This window comes from Vulpes lagopus, chromosome 12, assembly GCF_018345385.1.
Source record: "Vulpes lagopus strain Blue_001 chromosome 12, ASM1834538v1, whole genome shotgun sequence".
Lineage (NCBI taxonomy): Eukaryota > Metazoa > Chordata > Mammalia > Carnivora > Canidae > Vulpes > Vulpes lagopus.
The window spans coordinates 17,351,527-17,370,689 of NC_054835.1; the positions used below are offsets into that span (position 1 = coordinate 17,351,527).

General features: G+C 35.9%; 1 protein-coding gene across 1 annotated transcript in view; it reads right to left on the bottom strand.

The window, feature by feature from the left end:
• The window catches only part of EFCAB5 (EF-hand calcium binding domain 5), a 176,022-nt gene that overhangs the window by 31,666 nt on the left and 125,193 nt on the right, over nt 1-19,163 (bottom strand). The window contains exons 13-18 of the mRNA XM_041725260.1: nt 18,859-18,933; nt 18,667-18,759; nt 14,474-14,688; nt 12,915-13,071; nt 2,068-2,357; nt 68-237 (exon numbers count right to left, since the gene is read on the bottom strand). Coding sequence (XP_041581194.1) covers nt 68-237; nt 2,068-2,357; nt 12,915-13,071; nt 14,474-14,688; nt 18,667-18,759; nt 18,859-18,933 — 1,000 coding nt within the window. The remainder of the gene's footprint in view (nt 1-67; nt 238-2,067; nt 2,358-12,914; nt 13,072-14,473; nt 14,689-18,666; nt 18,760-18,858; nt 18,934-19,163) is intronic.

The following is a 19,163-nucleotide window of genomic DNA, read 5'->3' on the forward strand; positions in this document are numbered from 1 at the left end:
CTAGTTTACTTTGGAAAGGCAATTATCTTTTAGAAGGATAAAACCAACCTCCTCAAAAAATTCTTACCTGATTCCTTTCATGTCCCTGTAGAGCACTTTGTTCAGTACAAATGGAGCATCATCTAAAGTACAAGCTACGTTCCTTAATACAACTTCCCCTCTATCAGGCAGTAGTAGGTTTTCTTCTAAGAGGGAAATATGAGCACAGATCTTCTTATTTCCATGGGCTTCAGCATCCTATGGCAAAATGTTTCTGGCCATAGTATTTGCCAATAGTCAAATAACTATTATTTTAATCATGTCTCCCTTCATTAGCCTGTTTGAACATCTGACTGCAATAATTACCTTTCATGGATAGTTGGGGAAAAGGCTGACATCACAGCTGTCTTCCAAATCTGAATTTTAATGAGTGGAATCAATTTACTTTATATCAACTAGACTGGTTTACTAAAAAAATTTTTAAAAAATTCAAGTCTTACTCAGATTTAGAGGTTTAAAACTTGGATCCCTTTAAACTATAGTCATATTGTCTGGGCTTCAGTCAAAAGTATTTATTTTAGGGATCCCTGGGTGGCGCAGCGGTTTGGCGCCTGCCTTTGGCCCAGGGCGCGATCCTGGAGACCCGGGGTCAAATCCCACGTCAGGCTCCCGGTGCATGGAGCCTGCTTCTCCCTCCGCCTGTCTCTCTCTCTCTCTCTCTCTCTCTCTCTGTGACTATCATAAATAAATAAAAAAAAAAAAAATAAAAAAAAAATTTAAAAAAATAAAAATAAAAAAAAAATAAATAAAAAAAATTTAAAAAAAAAATAAATAAATTAAAAAAAAAAAAAAAAGTATTTATTTTAGAGGACTAGGGCAAGAATATGGCTTCACTTCACTCATATTTCTTAAGTAGATTTTCACCATCTACTATGAAGTTAATGTGGAAAAAAATGCTCTTAAGGAATTCTTAACATATTTTGGCTATAACATTTGATTTATGTCAGGAAAAAATTTCTTGGGGCCCCAGCTTGCAGACTTCATGCAACTACTATTTTTTTGCAACTACTATTTTTAAGTAAAAGAACTGAAAATTCTCTGTACCCAAAATATTATGTTATTAACAATACTGTGTGTTAACACATATATTGAGCATGTCCATAAGTTGGTGACATGGAAAGATGCTTTCTTTGATATTTGTCTTCTCTTTCTATATATTTGGGTTTGCTTTTGATGCTGTTTTTCTTCTGCCTTTATTCTTTCTTTTCCACATAAAAGACCTATAGAACAATTAACAGAAATGTACCACAAATCCCTAAAGCAAGTTGAAATAATACCTCTTTTTCTAGATTGTCCTCTGTTGCTGGTCACACCACTCCAAACTACATTAGAAAATTCAGCCATTCACTAAATGAGTCCATTAATTAGGTGCTGCAATTTAACTGAGATGAATGACTCCAGGTTTCCTGGACTAGTGGAATCTGTGACATATGTAGAAGACACCATGCTGTTTCTGCCTGTGAGGAGCAGCCAGCTGGGAGTTTAGGAGAGGATGGCAAAGCTCTGGGCAGTGGTCCCATCAGAGTCATGTATTTTAAGTAACACGATCCTATAATAGTATCAGCATGTTTCTAAGCAGTGCTATGAAATATTGTGTGGTGTTGTATCCTACTTTATAATGATTTTGTGGTTCATGTAGTTCCTTTTTAAACCAACTTCCAAAACATCATGCAAGGGAAATGTAGGTTAAATTGCCTGCACATCTCCTTACTGGTATTTTTCAATATTAGTCTATTTTCTGCTCTAAGCTTTATTTGACTTTCTGCAGAAATGAAATTAGAAATTTCAAGACATGATTCTGTCTTTTATACCTTTCCTCTTTATTTCTACCTTCCCAACCTACAATCATTCCTGTTGCATCTTTCCTAGATATTGGATCATTGTAATGTTTTGGAATGAATAAAACATCTATAGCGGTACCCAGTGATTTTTTCAAATAGCCTTTAGTGTACTACCTCTTTGCAACCATTGAATATTACCTACTATGGGGAAATTTTTCCTCTTATATATCACTTTAGAGAAACATACCTGGGTGAGGGCCTTAAAGGTTTCAGTGTACACAGGCTCCAGGGATACTCCACTTGTCTCTGCAGCATGTTGGATTTGGTACAGCCACTTTCGTCTGGCACAATTCCTCAGATTCTCAGTATGGCTCCTTTCTAAAGTATTCATCAGAAACTCCACAATACTTTCCAGAACATGATCTTCATTGCCCCTGAGTTCAGAGACAACCAATTCTATGTATTTCTGAAATTGTTTTGAAGACAGTCTCACTTCTTGATCAGGTTGTGGCTTTGGAAATTGGATGTGTAGTTTAGCTAAAAGACATAAACATGAAACTAAAAACTAATCAAAAGTTCATTTATCTATGGGGGGACATTTTTATTCCCTTTTTATCTCTGACTGAAGCCCCTAACAACTGCTCCCCATGGAGAAACAGGTATATATCAAAGGCATCTCAAAGTCCAACGGAAAAAAAAAACAAAAAACAAAGTCCAATGGAGCATTGCACAATGACTTCCTGTATTGAGCTCAAGAAGTCCTATGTCTTCTTCCCTGTTTGTTTATGTTTTTTTATTTTTAATTTTTTTGTGGGAGAGAGAGAGAAAAAAAAGAAGAAGGAGAGGAGAGTGGAGGGAGGGGCAGAAGGAAGGGGAAAGAGAGACTCTTAAAAAGGCTCCATGCCAAGCCATATTTGGGGCTTGATCTCACAACCCTGAGATCATGACCTGAACCAAAATCAAGAGTTGGACACTTAACCGACAGCCACCAAGGTATCCTCTGATTTGTTTTGTTTTGTTTAAAACATCAAAACTCTACCACACTCAGCCAGGTGAAACCCCAGGGTCAACTTTGACTCCTCCCTATTTTTTACCTTCCATATCTAATAGGCCACTTAATCCTATCCTGTTAGCCTTTGGTAATATAGCTTTCTGCCACTCCTCTCCATTCCTACTTCCAGAATCCCAAACCAGTATTAATCATTTACTATGTAGTTAAATTACCAAGAGTAAGGCTCAATACATATTTACAAAATCAAATTAAAACGTAACTTGCAACAAGAAGCAGAATCAGACCTATAAACAGAGAAAACATACTGATGATGGTTGCCAGAGGGAAGCAAGCTTGGGGGATGGACAGAAAGGGTGAAGGGGAGTGGGAAATACAGACTTCTAGTTATAAAATGAATAAGTCACAGGAATAAAAGGCACAGCATAGGGAATAAAGTCAATGATATGGTGATAGTGCTATATGGTGACAGATGGTGGCTGCACTTGAGGTGAGCAAAGATAGCATAACCAGTAGAGAAGTTGAATCACTATGTTGTACACCTGAAACTAATGTAACATTGTGTGTCAGCTATATGCAAATAAAATTTTTTAAAATAAATAAATAAATAAATAAATAAATACCACACAACTCAAGTGAACCTCAAAGGCAATAAGTCAAATTTCTGGCTTTAATTACAGCATTTAAATAATCAAACACACCCTTCCAATTATTCCAAACAATATCTAATAAAAAGATATCAACATGCAAAAATAAAAAATAAAATAGAGCACAATTTCCATTATGCAATTCCCTTGTTCAAAGTCCTACCATATTCAGTGACAGATGACATCTACACTTGAGGTATGCATAGCATAATGTATAGAGAAGCTGAATCGCTATGTTGTACACTCAAATCTAATGTAACATTGTGTGTCAACCATACTGAAATTTAAAAATTAAAGATAAATAAAAAGAGACAAGGGAAAAAGTCTCACCATATCCAGATCCAGTCCACTTTCCAATAATATCTAGCCATAATACCATATAGAAATTAGTTGCTCCAGTATCTCCATCTACTTATGATCCTGACAATATGTTGCCACTTCTGCATCCATAACTCTTTTATTTTTTTAATTGTACAATTACAAATGTGCTACCAAACCTGAATGTTACCAGTAACACATCTTCCTCCATGTCCTGCCCTTGTTCCATACCCTACCTCCCCACGCTCCCACCAATATCCTGAAATTTTGCTTTTGCTTTATTTTTTCTTCCTTTTATTTTCCCAATAGTGTTATTGTGTGTGTACTCCTAAAAAATATGTGGTTTAGTTTTGCCTATTTGTAAACTTCAGAAAAAGGACATCATACTATACATAGTTTTCTGGGATTTACTTTTTTATTCTACATTATGTTACCATATCCATCCATGTTGTTCTTGTAGCTGTGACTCATTCATTTTTACCACTATATACTATGCCATTTTGTAAGCATACCACCACTGGTTTATTCTCCTGTCAGTGGGCATGTAGGTTGTCTCCAGTGTTTCGCTCTTATGAACAGTGCTATGAGCATTTTTATACATGTCTCCTGGTGCACATGTGCAAGTTTCTTTGATACTTATAAATTAATGTCATAGGTTATGCACCCTTCTCGTTTAAATTTCAAAATCTCTCCTTCCTGAAGAAGTCTTCCACTAGTTTCTCCTTCCCTTGAAAGACAAGCAGCCATTGTATACCATTTATTTGACAATGAACAAATACTGCCTGGTACATTTAGTAATCTTACAATGAAAGCTTCTCTTTTTTTTATTTTTTAATAATAAATTTTTTATTGGTGTTCAATTTGCCAACATACAGAATAACACCCAGTGCTCATCCCGTCAAGTGCCCCCCTCAGTGCCCGTCACCCATTCACCACCACCCCCTGCCCTCCTCCCCTTCCACCACCCCTAGTTCGCCTCCCAGAGTTAGGAGTCTTTATGTTCTGTCTCCCTTTCTGATATTTCCTACCCATTTCTTCTCCCTTCCCTTCTATTCCCTTTCACTATTATTTATATTCCCCAAATGAATGAGAACATATAAATGTTTGTCCTTCTCCGATTGAATATTTCACTCAGCATAATACCCTCCAGTTCCAACCACGTTGAAGCAAATGGTGGGTATTTGTCATTTCTAATGGCTGAGTAATATTCCATTGTATACATAAACCACATCTTCTTTATCCATTCATCTTTCGATGGACACCGAGGCTCCTTCCAGTTTGGCTATTGTGGAAATTGCTGCTATAAACATCGGGGTGCAGGTGTCCCGGCGTTTCATTGCATCTGTATTTTTGGGATAAATCCCCAACAGTGCAATTGCTGGGTCGTAGGGCAGGTCTATTTTTAAGGAAACACACAGTTTTCCAGAGTGGCTGCACCATTTCACATTCCCACCAACAGTGTAAGAGGATTCCCTTTTCTCCGCATCCCCTCCAACATTTGTGGTTTCCTGCCTTGTTAATTTTCCCCATTCTCACTGGTGTGAGGTGGTATCTTATTGTGGTTTTGATTTGTATTTCCCTGATGGCAAGTGATGCGAAAGCTTCTCATTTTTATGGTTGGACTTTTGTTTTTTATTACTTGGACTCAAAGGGTCCTAACTGATAGTCTTGAATTAAATTAAAAGTAACTTGTGGATTCTTCCTCTTCCATTTCTTCTTCTTCTTCTTCTCCTTTTATTCCTTTCCCTTTTTGAACAATTAGGTCCTAGGCCATTGGTAGGGCAGGGTGAGGTAAGCATTTCCTCCTTGATCAAAGGAAGCCATGATGGCCCAGAGCAGGATACCCGAATCCAGTGGGGTAAGGAGGGCATTGTTCAGGAAGTGATTTGGCATGGGTTGTCAGAGCCTGAGCAGGTAAGGATGTTATCCATGTAAAAGGGCAATCTTCAGCCTATCTGAGTGGAGAGGGTGGCCCTGCAGAGGTTGTTTAGCTTGGGGTATCAGAACCCAAGCAGGAAGAAGAGGATATCCACATGAGGTATTTAGTCCTGAGCAGAGTTAGGAGGGCATCAAATGGAGGGACAGCCTGACTTGGGAAGTGGCAAGTGGGGGGGAGAGGCAAGTGCGGTGGGAGATTAGTTCCATACAGGGGGACTGATTAAATAAATTAAATAAATAATAAATAAATAAATAAATAAATAAATAAATAAATAATACAAGCAAAAAAGAAGGGAGCTACAAAAAAAGTGAGAAAACTAGAATGAACCCTGTTACTATTTTGAACTGGGAAGTATGGGCATGAACTTATGGTTTTGAATATTTTTAACACTATTTATTTATTCATGACAGACACTGAGAGAGACGCAGAGACACAGGCAGAGGGAGAAGCAGGCTCCATGCAGGGAGCCTGATGTAGGACTCAATCCGGGATCCTGGGATCACACCCTGAGCCAAAGGCAGACGCTCAACCACTAAGCCACCCAGGCATCCCTGGTTTTTAATATTAATAGATATTTACACATGTACAGATGTAAATGTTTACACACACACACACACACATGTTCTGCAGGAGAAACTTAGAAGCAGTGTGACCTGGGAGCAGTAAACACGTGTAGAACCAAGATCATGGCGTCTAAAGACCATTCTCCACTAAAAGAAACCAGGGTTCCTCAAAGAAATGGGTGATTCCAGAGTGAAAGCAGGGCACATATAAGATGAATCTTGAAGATCTCATTGTGTAAAACAAGAGGTGTTCAAAGAAGAATGGGTATATGTTAAAAGGACACAAAAACAGTTTGGCAGTTTCTTATATAATCAAAAATACACCTACCCTATAGCCCAGAAATCCTACTTCTAGGTATTTATTAAAAAGAAATAAAACATATATTCACACAAAATATTTGTACGATTGTTTATAGCATCTTTACTCATAATAGCCAAGAATAGGAAACAGTCTATCTATCAGTTGGAGAATGGACTCACAAACTATAGTATATTCATGTAATGGAATACTACTCAAAAAAGAAAAAGAATCAAATTCTTAGTACATGCAACAACATCTAAGAATCTCAAGAAAAGGATATGCTGAGTGAAAGAAGCATTAAGCAAAAGGGTATATATAAATGATAGCATAAATATGAAATAGAAGGGATAAGACATATCTATAGTGGAAAACAAGTAGAGTGGTTGTCTTGGGGATTGGGTGATGGGGATTGCATAAGAAAGGGGCATGAGGGAACTTTGTATTCTATATCTTAAAAAAAAAGGATATTGGATGCACAAGTTATGCTTTGCCAAAACTCAGTGAATGTACACCTAAAAGTTAAGTATTTTGTTGTAATTTTACCTCAAAAGAAAAAAAGCTGTTAACATATATCAGACTCTAATTAAAGATATTAATGCTGAAGTGTTTAGGGAGGAATCTATTGATGTCTGCAATTTATTTTGGAATGTATCAAAAATAAGAGAAATAGAAGGATAGAGGGATAAAGAGATGAATAAATAGATAATTTTTAAAGTGTAGTAAAGTATTAATGGTAGAATCTAGATGGTAGGTATATAGATGGTCACTGTAAAATTCATTCAGTTTTGCTGTACACTTGAAAAAATTTTAAGGATTTTTTTTTAGAGAGAGAACAAGCAAACACACATGACTAGGAGGAGGGGCAGAGGGAAAGGGAAAGCACAGAACCTGGCATGGGCTTTACTTCACAACCCCAAGATCATGACCTGAGCCCAAACCAAGAATTGGATGCTTACCCGACTGAGCCACCCAGGTACCCCTGAAATTTTTCATAATAGAATGTTCGAGGGAAGAAGAGGACACAGGAGCCACGCTGAAAGGACTCTCATTGGTCAAATCTGGGACAATAGGAATGTTAAGATAAATAGTGTTAGTGTTGGATCACAATCCATTGAATAAAATAGGAAACCATGAATACATATTGTTATAATAAATGAACAAAAGGTTTGACCAGAAAGGGAATGATTCTGGGGGGCCTGGCTGGCTCAGTTGGTAGAGTGTGCAACTTGATCTTGGGGTTGTGAGTTCAAGCCCCACATTGGGTGTAAGGATTACTTAAAAACAAAATCTTAAAAAAAGAAAAAAAATAAAGAATATTTCTATGGTTTCAACATACAAACACAAAAAACTTATTAATTACAAAGGGGAAAGAGTAATTTTTAAATGGAAGGAACTGACATATCATTTTTAATAAAATTCCAGTGTAATTAACATACAGTGTTATATTAGTTTCAGGTATACAATACAGTGATTCAACAATTCCATATATTACTCAGTACTCATCAAGATAAGTGTACGCTTTAATCCCCTTCATCTATTTCATCCATCCCCTTACTCACCCACCCCCACTTTGGTAGTCCTCAGTATGTTCTCCAGGGTCAAGAATCTGTTTTTTGGTTTGTCTCTTTTTTTTCCTTTGTTTTGTTTCTTAAATTCCACATATGAGTGAAGTCTTGTGGTATTTGTCCTCTGGCCCATTTTACTTAGCATTATACTCTCTAGTTCCATCCATGCTGTTACAAATGGCAAGATTTCATTCTTTTTTATGGCTGAGTAATATTGCACTGTATGTCAATGTGTGTGCTTTATACCATCTTCCATATCCATTCATCTATCAACAGACACCTGGGCTGCTTCCATAGTTTAGCTACTGTAAATAATGCTGCAATAAACATAGAGGTGCGTATATCTTTTTGAACTAGTATTTTTGTAATTGTTGGGTAAATACCCAGTAGCATAATTACTCAATTGTACGGCAATTTTTAATTTAATTTTTAAATTTTTAAAAAATTTTTAAAGATTTTATTTATTTATTCATGAGAGACACAGAGAGAGAGAGAGACAGAGAGAGAAGCAGGTTCCATGCAGGGAGCCCGATGTGGGACTCGATCCCAGGACTCAAAGACCACGCCCTGGGCCAAAGGCAGGCTCCAAACCACTGAGCCACCCAGGGATCCCTATTTTTAATTTTTTGAGGAGCCTCCACAGATATCATGTTATTATCATGGGGCTTCTGCTAAGATTTAATGAGAAGAACACAGCATCACTTACATGATATTACTGCTAAAAGTGAATAATCTGAATTTAATCATGAAGAAACATAAGACAAACCTAAAAGGAGGACATACTAAAAACAATCAGCCTAAAATCTTCAAAAATGTATAGGTTATGGCAATCAAGGAAAGACTGAGGAGTTTCTTAGATTTCTTGTTTCAGAGTGAAGAAATAGCTGTTGTTTTACACTATTTGCCCAGTTTTCAGTTTCTTTAAAAACCACTATGTGAGTTTTTAAATGAGATTTTCTAAACAAATGTAGTTTTTAAGTTGTAAGTTTTAAGTGTCTAAGACTTCTAGAATTTGGAGACAAAATGCATCACCAAGATGTTTTAACGTTAAGAAAGTTAAAAATTCTACTTAAATAGAAACTTATATGGGGGTGCCTGGGTGGCTCAGTTGGTTAAGCATCCAACTGTTAATTTTAGTTCATGTCTTGATCTCAGGGTCATGAGTTCAAGCCCCATGCTGGGCTCCATGCTGGCTGTGGAGCCTACTAAGGAAAAAAGAAATTTATGTATTAAAACAGATATTATAATTTAATAGAAAATTAAAGGGTGTATATATCCAACAACTCTTAATAGCTATTACATGGCAAGTAATGGAGAAAGTGTGATTTAGTCCATTAAATTCTACAGTATAGACAGATCACATGTTTTACACCTTTTACATATGATATTTCTTCTCAGAAGATTAGGCTGTATTAGACAGGAATAAAAAGGGAAAATTACTGGCTAAAAGTTTCAAGTTGCCCATTCCATATAAAAAACTTTCATTTTGAGGATACCAGCAGAAACATTTATAGAAATTCCTAATTCTGTCACTTTATCCTATTCCCTCTAATTTTTATCCAATTTTTAATCTTTGATACTGAAATAGATAAGAAGGGTAGAGTAAAACCAAAAAAACAAAAAACAAAAAAACAAAACAAAACAAAACAAAACAACAAAGAGCTATTTGAAGAGTTGCTGATCAATTATTAGCTAATGTTTGAATTTAGAATTTTCTTCCTTTCTTATAGAAGCTAAATCTGCCTTTCTTCTTCCATATGGCCATCAACTCAGCAATCATCTCCTTAGGCCAGGTGGCTACCAATATGTGTTTAGAGAAAGTCATTTTGTATAAGCCTACCCTTGGAGAGAATAATTTGTTCTTCCTGCTTGCAGAAATCTATTTCTGGCAGCAGATTGTGCCTCCTCATTACTTTCCTCCTTCTCATTTGCTGGGCTTAATTCATTACATTTTATGCTTTCTACCTATCCCTATTGCTGTACTTCAGTAATATGTATTGGAACTTCCTTATAATATTTATATAATATATATAATATAACATATCCTCAGATTTCTTAAATTCTAGAAATTGTCACATCTAACTGCTATCTTTTACAAATGAGGACAGGTGCTTCTGTTGAGATTCAGTAACTTGCCTTTGGTCATGTGACCATTTCTAAAAAGATTTTATTTATTTATTTTGGGGGGATGCAGAGGGAGAAGGAGAAGGAGAAGGAGACTCCCTGCTGAGCAGAGAGCCCAACACTGAGATGGATTCCAGGACCCTGGGGTGATGACCTGAGCTGAAGGCAGATGCTTAGCCAGCTGAGCCATCCAGGCACCCCTGGTCATGTGACCATTAAGTGAAAGATCCAGTACTGGAACCCAGGTCTCCTGATCATTGTGTAGTGTTCTTTCCTCTATAGAACACAATTCTGTATTATGAAATTTGCCCACCTTATAAGTGGAAACCACTTCATTGTGTCCTTTGAAACTTCGTGCTTTGGATGCAGTTTATGACAAGTAGTGTAGTATAAAGTTTGCAAAAGACATAGTGAATGAAAAACACATGACAATTGATAAACTAGGGTACATTCAAAGATCAATGAACACATAATTTTTGAAGGAGTTGAAGAACCTAACTAACCCTGATCATTCTTTTTATCATGCACCATATACTTTAAGAATTGGAAATCTAGTATATAAAAGTCACCAGATAAATCTTTAAACCCAATGGAAAGCAAAATAATTTATACTGGAATCTAATCAAATGAATGAGGAAATCTATTATACTGGAAAAATAATTTTAGTAACTTTTGATTGGGAAGTATTGATCAGAAGAGAAAAATGTAGTTTAGGAAAAGTCATTAAGGAGAATTAAGTGGTTAAATTATTAAACCCAGGAGAAACTTGCAAGCCAGCTGCACTTGAGAGGTGAATCAAACCTTGTAGAGGCAGAGAGATACAACAAGGAGAGAAAATAGACAGAACTGAGAAATGTTTTGGATTTTTTAAACCCTAAGAATGAGGGTAGCTAGGTACAAAAGTAATATAACTATTTAACGTTAGGGTCTTGGACAAAGCACTCTACAACATATTCCACTCCTGTTAGCTCTGCCATTTTCTACACTTCCTATCAGCAGTGCATGAGCGTTCTGACTTCTCTATATCCTTGCCAACACTTGTTATTTTTCTATTTTTAAAATTACAGCCGTACAACAAAAGTAACAAAAGCAAAATTAAATAAGTGGGAATACCTGAAACTAAAGGTTTCTGCACAATAAAATGAAAAGGAAACCTAAAGAATAGGAGATAATACTTGTAAATCATACATCTGATAAGGGGTTAATATCCAAAATACATAAGGAACTCATATAGTTAAGCAACAACAACCAAAACAAGACATTAAAAAATAGGCAAAGAAACTGAACATATTTCCAAAGACATGCAAATGACTGAAAAAGTACATGAAAAGATGCTCAACATCACTAGCAATTAGATAAATGCAAATCAAAACTACAATGAGATATCTCACACCTGTCAGAATGTCTAGTATCAAAAAGACAAGAGATAACAAGTGTTGGCAAGGATGTGGAGAAAATGTAAAGAATGTAAATTGGTATAACCACTAAGAAAAACAGTATGGAGTTTCCTCAAAACATTAAAAATAGAATTGCCATATTATCTAGCAATTCCACTTCTGAGTATCTAATGGAAAGAAATGAAATCACTCTCTCGAAGAGATATCTGTACCACCATGTTCATTGCAGAATTATTCACAATAGGCAAGATATGAAAAAAAGCTCTAAGTGTCCATCAGTGAATGAATGGATAAAGAAAATGTGATTCCTAAATGCACACAGACACACACACACAGACACACATGCGCACACACATGCACATACTGGAATGTTATTCAATCATGAAAAAAGATGGAGTGCTGTTGTGAATGGATCTTGAAGCCATCATGCTGCGTGAAATCAGACAGAGAAAGGCAAATATTATATCATGATATATACATGATCTACATATCATGTACATGTAGGATCTAAAAAAAGCAAAACTCAGAGTGTAAAATGGTATTTCTTAGGGGTTGTAGGTGGCGTAAATGGGGGACTGGTGGCCAAAGGGTATAAACTTTTTTTTTTTTAAGGTTTTAAAATCTATTTTAGAGAGAGAGAGCATGCGCAAGCAGGGGGAGGGGCAAAGGAAGAGGGAGAGAGTCTGAAGTCAACGCCATGTGAAGCCAATACCAACATGGGGTTCATTTCTACAACCCTGAGATCATGACCTGAGCCAAAACTGAGAGCCAGATGCTTAACTGACTGAGCCACCCAGGTGCCCCAAAGGGCATAAGCTTCTATTACAGGATCAGTAAGTTCTGTGGGTCTAATGTACAACATGGTGATTATAGTTAACAGTACTGTATTATATACTTAAAAGTTGCTAAGAAAATAGATCTTAAATGTTCTCATCACAAAAAAGAAATAGTAATTATGGGAAGTTATAGAGGTGTTAACTAATGCTACTTTGGTAATCATTTCACAGTATATAAATGTATCAAATCAACACACAGTACACCTTAAACTTGCATGATGTTGTATGTTAATTATATCTCAATAAAGCTGAAAAAAATTATAGCCATATTAATAGGTGTGAAGTGGTGTCTTGTGGTTTCAGAACCAGAGTTTTAACTATACATGTCATAGTACTGGAAAATTTGAAGCCAAGTTGTTACCACACCTTTAATAGGAAAATTCTTTTCTTTTTACCTTTCTTCATAGATTCTTTTTCCATTCCCTCCTTGTATGTGTACAAAAGTTCATCAATTTCCTTTAGATCCAAGAAGCCTGAGCCATCACTGTCCCACTTCTGAAACAGGGCTTCTAGGAGAAGTTCCTGTCGGACTCTGGAAGCATTTTGTCTAGTCTAGGGATACAAACAAGATGACAAAGCACAGAAGACACACTATTCATTGTGCTAGCTGCCATCCTATGTTTATCCTCCCAAAAGTACAGCACTATTTCTAAAAACAGCTTTATAAAAGAAAGCTGAAATAAGCATATTGATGGGAAAATGAATCATTTAATTTTAATCCTCTAAATACCATTTCTCTGTTTCACCCCTAGACCAAAAATACCAAACCCAACCCAAACAAAAACAGGCATTCTCTGCATTGGACTAAAACACATTAACTTAGGAAGGGGACTACACCTCTAAAGAATTTTTTTTTTTCTAAAGAATTTTTTATTCATTTCTTTCTACTCCCTCACTGATTGTTCAGAAATGTGATAAATACATGGCACGTTCTACCTGGCTTCTTGGTGGGAGATGCTGTGCAGTGAAAGAGGATGAATGTTAGTATTCAAACAATGAAAAATGACTGCATTCAAGAATTATTTTTTTATATTTTAACACAACTTGACATTGATTTTATTTACCTTTTAGATTTTTTACTAGGTTAATTATATAAGTTAGATAGATAGTAACTAAATTATTTTTTACATAGATAGATTTAATTGTTAAAAGAAAGTGAATATATAGCATTTGGTTAAATGGGGGAACTGCAATTGAGGAAGCAAAAGAGATATCCAATTCTAGGATTAGATTGAGAAGACTCATAAGGCTGCTGAGGTTAGTGAATATGCCTGGTGAGTGTAATTTATGTATTTCACAAAAGAGCACATAAATTGTTTAAATGGGCTAATGTGTATGCATTTATCACTCAAGTAACTAGTTAAGGTCTTAGGAAATATGTTTTACCTGGATTCACATGAATAAAAATATATATACAAATAATAATTGTACTCCTAGGTATGTGCATTTTAAATTCATTCACACAGCATATAGTGTGCACACACACACACTTTTTTTGTACGTACACATATCTACTCTTCAGAATCTGCTCTTCAAGCTTCAGAGGAGCAAAAGAAAGCTGTACAATAAACCATCTCCTGCCACCAGCAATCATGTTATTAGGGGAATGAACTCTCTGGAGTGTGATCTCGGAACATTTGACAATAAAATAAAATATTTAATGGCTATGCTCATTGAAATAAAATGATAAATTTGTTTATAAATCTTTTCTAATGAAATTTATCTTTTATTAAGTAGGTTCCATGTCCTGTGTGGAGCCCAATGCAGGGCTTGAAATCATGACCCTAAGATGAAGACCTGAATGGAGATCAAGAGTCACATGCTCAGCCAACTGAGCTACCTGGGGTCCCTTGGTTATAAGTCTTTTAAAAAGCCACATTAGGAGTAACTGAAGTTGAGAGATTTACTAATAATAGTGACTCTACTTGTTTTATTGATAAATAATATCGCTCACCTGTTCTAAGCCACTTATTTTCTCTTCTTTTGTTTCAACATAGCCCCTCTTAAAAAAGGTTGTGAGAGTCTCACTGACACTCAAGGGGACATCTTCACCAACAAATGTCTCCAAAAGTTGCACAAACTGGAGCAGATTGAGGGAAACTCCGTTGAAAGCACTTCTACCTTTTACTTCCTTGTAAGACTGAATATTTCTGATAATTGAGTGTAGGTCTAATAAGCAGGAAACATACAACAAACAGTAAAGTGAACAATTTCTTAAAGCTTAGGGAAAATATATGAGTACTTATTGTAATAAACATCTGCTGCCTTTTTTCTGTTAGGAATCTATGTTCCCCTCATCAGGAAAGCATCTCTTCCTTATTGTCAGCTTATATTTTTATTTTTATTTCACATGTACAAATATTTCATTTTTATGGCTGAGAAATATTTAATTTATAAATATATCACAATTTTTAAATTTATTCCCTACTGAGAAATATTCTGAAATATTTCCAGAAAGTTTAGGCTATTATAAATATACCTGGTTTACATATTCTTATATGTGTTTTTGTTGTTGTAAACATGCTTTTAATTCTATTGGATAAATACCTGGGATTGGAATTTCTGGGCCATGGATAAATATGTGTTTGGTTTTACAATAAACACACAGATATTTTCTGAAATAACTAACATTTTACACTCTCACCAACAGTACTGAAGAGTTCCAGTTTCTCCACAATCTTGCCAATAGTCAGTGTTGTCAATCTTTTCCATTTTAGCCATTCGGGTCATGGGTAGTGGTTTTTTCATTAATGCTAGCCTGTTCTTTCATGATGGCTAATGACATTGCACACGTTTTCATGTGTTCATGGTCATTCTTATGTGTTTTATTTGTGAAGCATCTATTAGCATGTTTTGCTAATTTATGTTATGTTATTTATCTTCTAATTTTTGAGTTGTTGAAGATCCTAATATTTTCTGGATACCAGTCCTTTGTTTGATATAAATTTTGCAAATATTTCAAGTACTTTTTTCCACATCTGTGACTTATATATTTCTTTAATGACATCTTTTAATAGACAAAAGTGTTATTTGATGAGATCTAACTTATTGTATTACTCTTTTAGAGTTATTTTTTTATGTTTTAAGTTTTCATTTAAATTCCACTTACTGTTCAGTGTGATATTAGTTTCAGGTGTACAATTTAGTGATTTTGGACTTCCACACATCACCCTGTGCTCATCATGACAAGTGCACTTTAATCCCCATCACCTATTTCACCCATCCTCCCAACCAACTCCCTTCTGTTTACCATTATTTTGTTATCTATAATTAAGAATCTGTTTCTTTCTCTCTTTCTCTCTTATTCTTTCCCCTTTGCTTGTTTGTTTTGTTTCTTAAATTCCATATATGAGTGAAATCATATGGTATTTGTCTCTCTCTAATTTAATGTCACTTAGCATAATATACTCTAGCTCTATCCACTTCTTTTTTTTTTTTTAAGATTTTATTTATTTATTCATGAGAGACACAGAGAGAGAGAGAGGCAGAGACACAGGCAGAGGGAGAAGCAGGCTCCATGCAGGGAGCCTGACATGGGAATTGAACCTCGGTCTCCAGGATCACACCCTGGGCTGAAGGCAGCGCTAAACTGCTGAGCCATCTGGGCTGCCCTAGCTCTATCCACTTCATTGCTAATAACAAGATTTCATTCTTTTTTAGGCTAAGTTATACTCTATTTATATACATTTATATCTAGATATGTTACATCTTTTCTTTTTTAAAAAAGATTTTATTGGGATCCCTGGGTGGCGCAGCGGTTTGGCGCCTGCCTTTGGCCCAGGGCGCGATCCTGGATATTCGGGATCAAATCCCACGTCGGGCTCCCAGTGCATGGAGCCTGCTTCTCCCTCTGCCTGTGTCTCTGCCTCTCTGTCTCTCTGTCTCTCTCTCTCTCTCTGTGTGATGACTATCATAAATAAATAAAAATTAAAAAAAAAAGATTTTATTTATTTATTTGAGAGAGAGAAAAAGAGAACATGGCTGGGGGGAGGGGCAAAAGAAGAGGCATAGGGACAAGCAGACTCCCTGCTGAGCACAAAGCCATTTGTGGGACTCCATCCCAGGATGCTTGACCAACTGAGCCACCCTGGCACTCCTATACTACATCTTCTTTATCCATTCATCAGTTGATGAAGTTTTGGGCTCTTTCCATAATTTGGCTATTGTTGATAATGCTGCTATGAACATTGAGGTGCATGTATTCCTTTGAATTTGTATTTTTGTATTCTTTGGGTAAATACCTAGTAGTGTAATTGCTGGATCGTAGGGTAGTTCTATTTTTGACTTTTTGAGGAACCTCCATAGTATTTTCCAGAGTGGCTGCACCAGTTTGCATTCCCACCAATAGTATAAGAGGATTCTCCTTTCTCTGTATTCTCACCAACACCTGTCGTTTCCTGTGTTGTTAATTTTAGCCATTCTGACAGGTGTGAGGTAGTCTCTCATTGTAATTTTGATTTGTATTTCCCTGATAATGAGTGATATTGAGCATTTTTTCATGTGTTTGTTAGCCATCTGCATGTCTTCTTTGGAAAAATGTCTATTTATGTCTTCTGCCCATTTCTTAACTGGATTATTTGTTTTTTGGGTATTGAGTTTGATAAGTTCTTTTTAGATTTAGATGAATCAGGTGATACTGAGCCTCCTCCACCTTTGCTACAAGAGTGACCATATGATACAGGTCTGGTCAATGATTCCCATATGACAACCATGTAGTCCACTATATGCCAATAAAAATGAACCCCAGAGCTTTTTGGGGAACTACTGGGGAAGAATCACTCTTTACATATTCTGATTCCTGAATATAGGATATAGGCTCAGCAGCTCTTATGGACATTTCTGCCACAGCATGAAGAAGATTACCTAAAACTGAAAATTACACAGAAAGGAACAGGGCTGAGAGGCAGAGACAGTATCTCACTGCTGTTATTGAGCTGTTGGATTCATTTGTGCCTGAAGCCAGCTGTCGTCTGGTCTTGACAGTTATATAAATCTATAAATACTATTGCAGCCTCTTCCCCAAAAAGTCTTGACTAATATATTTATCTTGAAGCTCAATCTCATAATATAAAGTGTATTTCATAAAATATCAGCCCAGGGACTTATGTTCAATTTATTCATCAATTCAATCATGTATGCCCTCATTCCTTCCATATGAGATTTGATATGACTTAAAAATAATTACCCATGCAGTTTTTTAAGATGGTTAAGCAAAACTGAAATAAAGAAGTAAGAACAGGAGAAGAAGAATATGAACTAGCAGGCCACAGGACCTTGACCAATGCCATGTATTTCACCAAAATATTTTGAGGATAGAAAGTTTGTTATTTGATCCAGGCTTAAATGAGAAAAAATTGCAGGTAGGAAGAAAATAATATAATTAGTTTTACTACTTGTTGATGAAAGGTAAAATGATAAAATAACAGTGTAGTAAAATATGAGTACTTATTGGAACAATCATTGTTAAATACATGGTTTATTTGGGATCTAAAAGCTACTCTTCTCTCTCTGTTAAGTAGATCTTTCTTTATAAGTCTTCAAAAACAAGACAGATTCTAACCTGTCTCACATATTGAGTTATGGAACTACCAGGGAGAGGAATAGCTGGAATATTTCTATTGAGTTCTAATATCCAATATCTGATTCCCTTTGTATACCTAGATCACAGGTTCAAAGCAGTTGTAAAGGCATGTAATGGTAAAAACAAATTGTATATTAACACATATATTTTAAAGCAGAGAAGTATTCACCTATATATGCCTACATGTACAACTACCACCAAAAACATTCATCTTGTATAAGTTTAGAACCATTAGCTCAGGAACAAAATAATGCAAGGATCACCTTGCCATTGTGTCTTGACTTTTTTTTTTTTTTAAGATTTTATTTATTCATGAGACACAGAGATAGAGAGGCAGAGACACAGGCAGAGGGAGAAGCAGGCTCCACGCAGGGAGCCCGACACGGGACTCGATCCCGGGTCTCCAGGATCACACCCTGGGCCGAATGCAGGCGCTAAACTGCTGAGCCACCCAGGGATCCCCTGTGTCTTGACTAAGTTCAGACTTTATCATGGGGTACCACAGTAAATTAAATTCATCACTTGAGCTATTATCTATCCTTCCTAGTTTGGTTGCTAACATGTACCTGTGAACCTGTTATCACTGTAGAGTAAGTTTGCTTGCTCCTCATCTTCACATTTGATATAATTCATCTTCCAGTTACAAGTAAGAAGTTCACCTACAAAATATACATTTCGTTACATAGACAATTTAATTTCACTTTCATAATGTCTTTGTTCTAGAGTATAAATGCAAGGAGGATTAAATGAGGAGTTACCTGACCATGACTTTCCTTCTATTTTTTGGGACTTTTCACAGGATGGATCTTTCTGAATTTCCTTTTTTGTAGTTTCTAGAAGGTACAAAAGAAAATGGCTACAACAAACTGGAATTTAAATAAAAACTTGCAAGGGAAAAAAAGAAAATGCCTATGAATTGGACATTATAAATTCTATGATATATTCTTAAGTTAATGAATGAGAAAAATGTCTTGCAATAGAACACCAAAAACTTTCTATCAGGTTATTTCCCATATATGTTATATCACATTCAATCACAATGATATCACTTAGTAACTTTAGT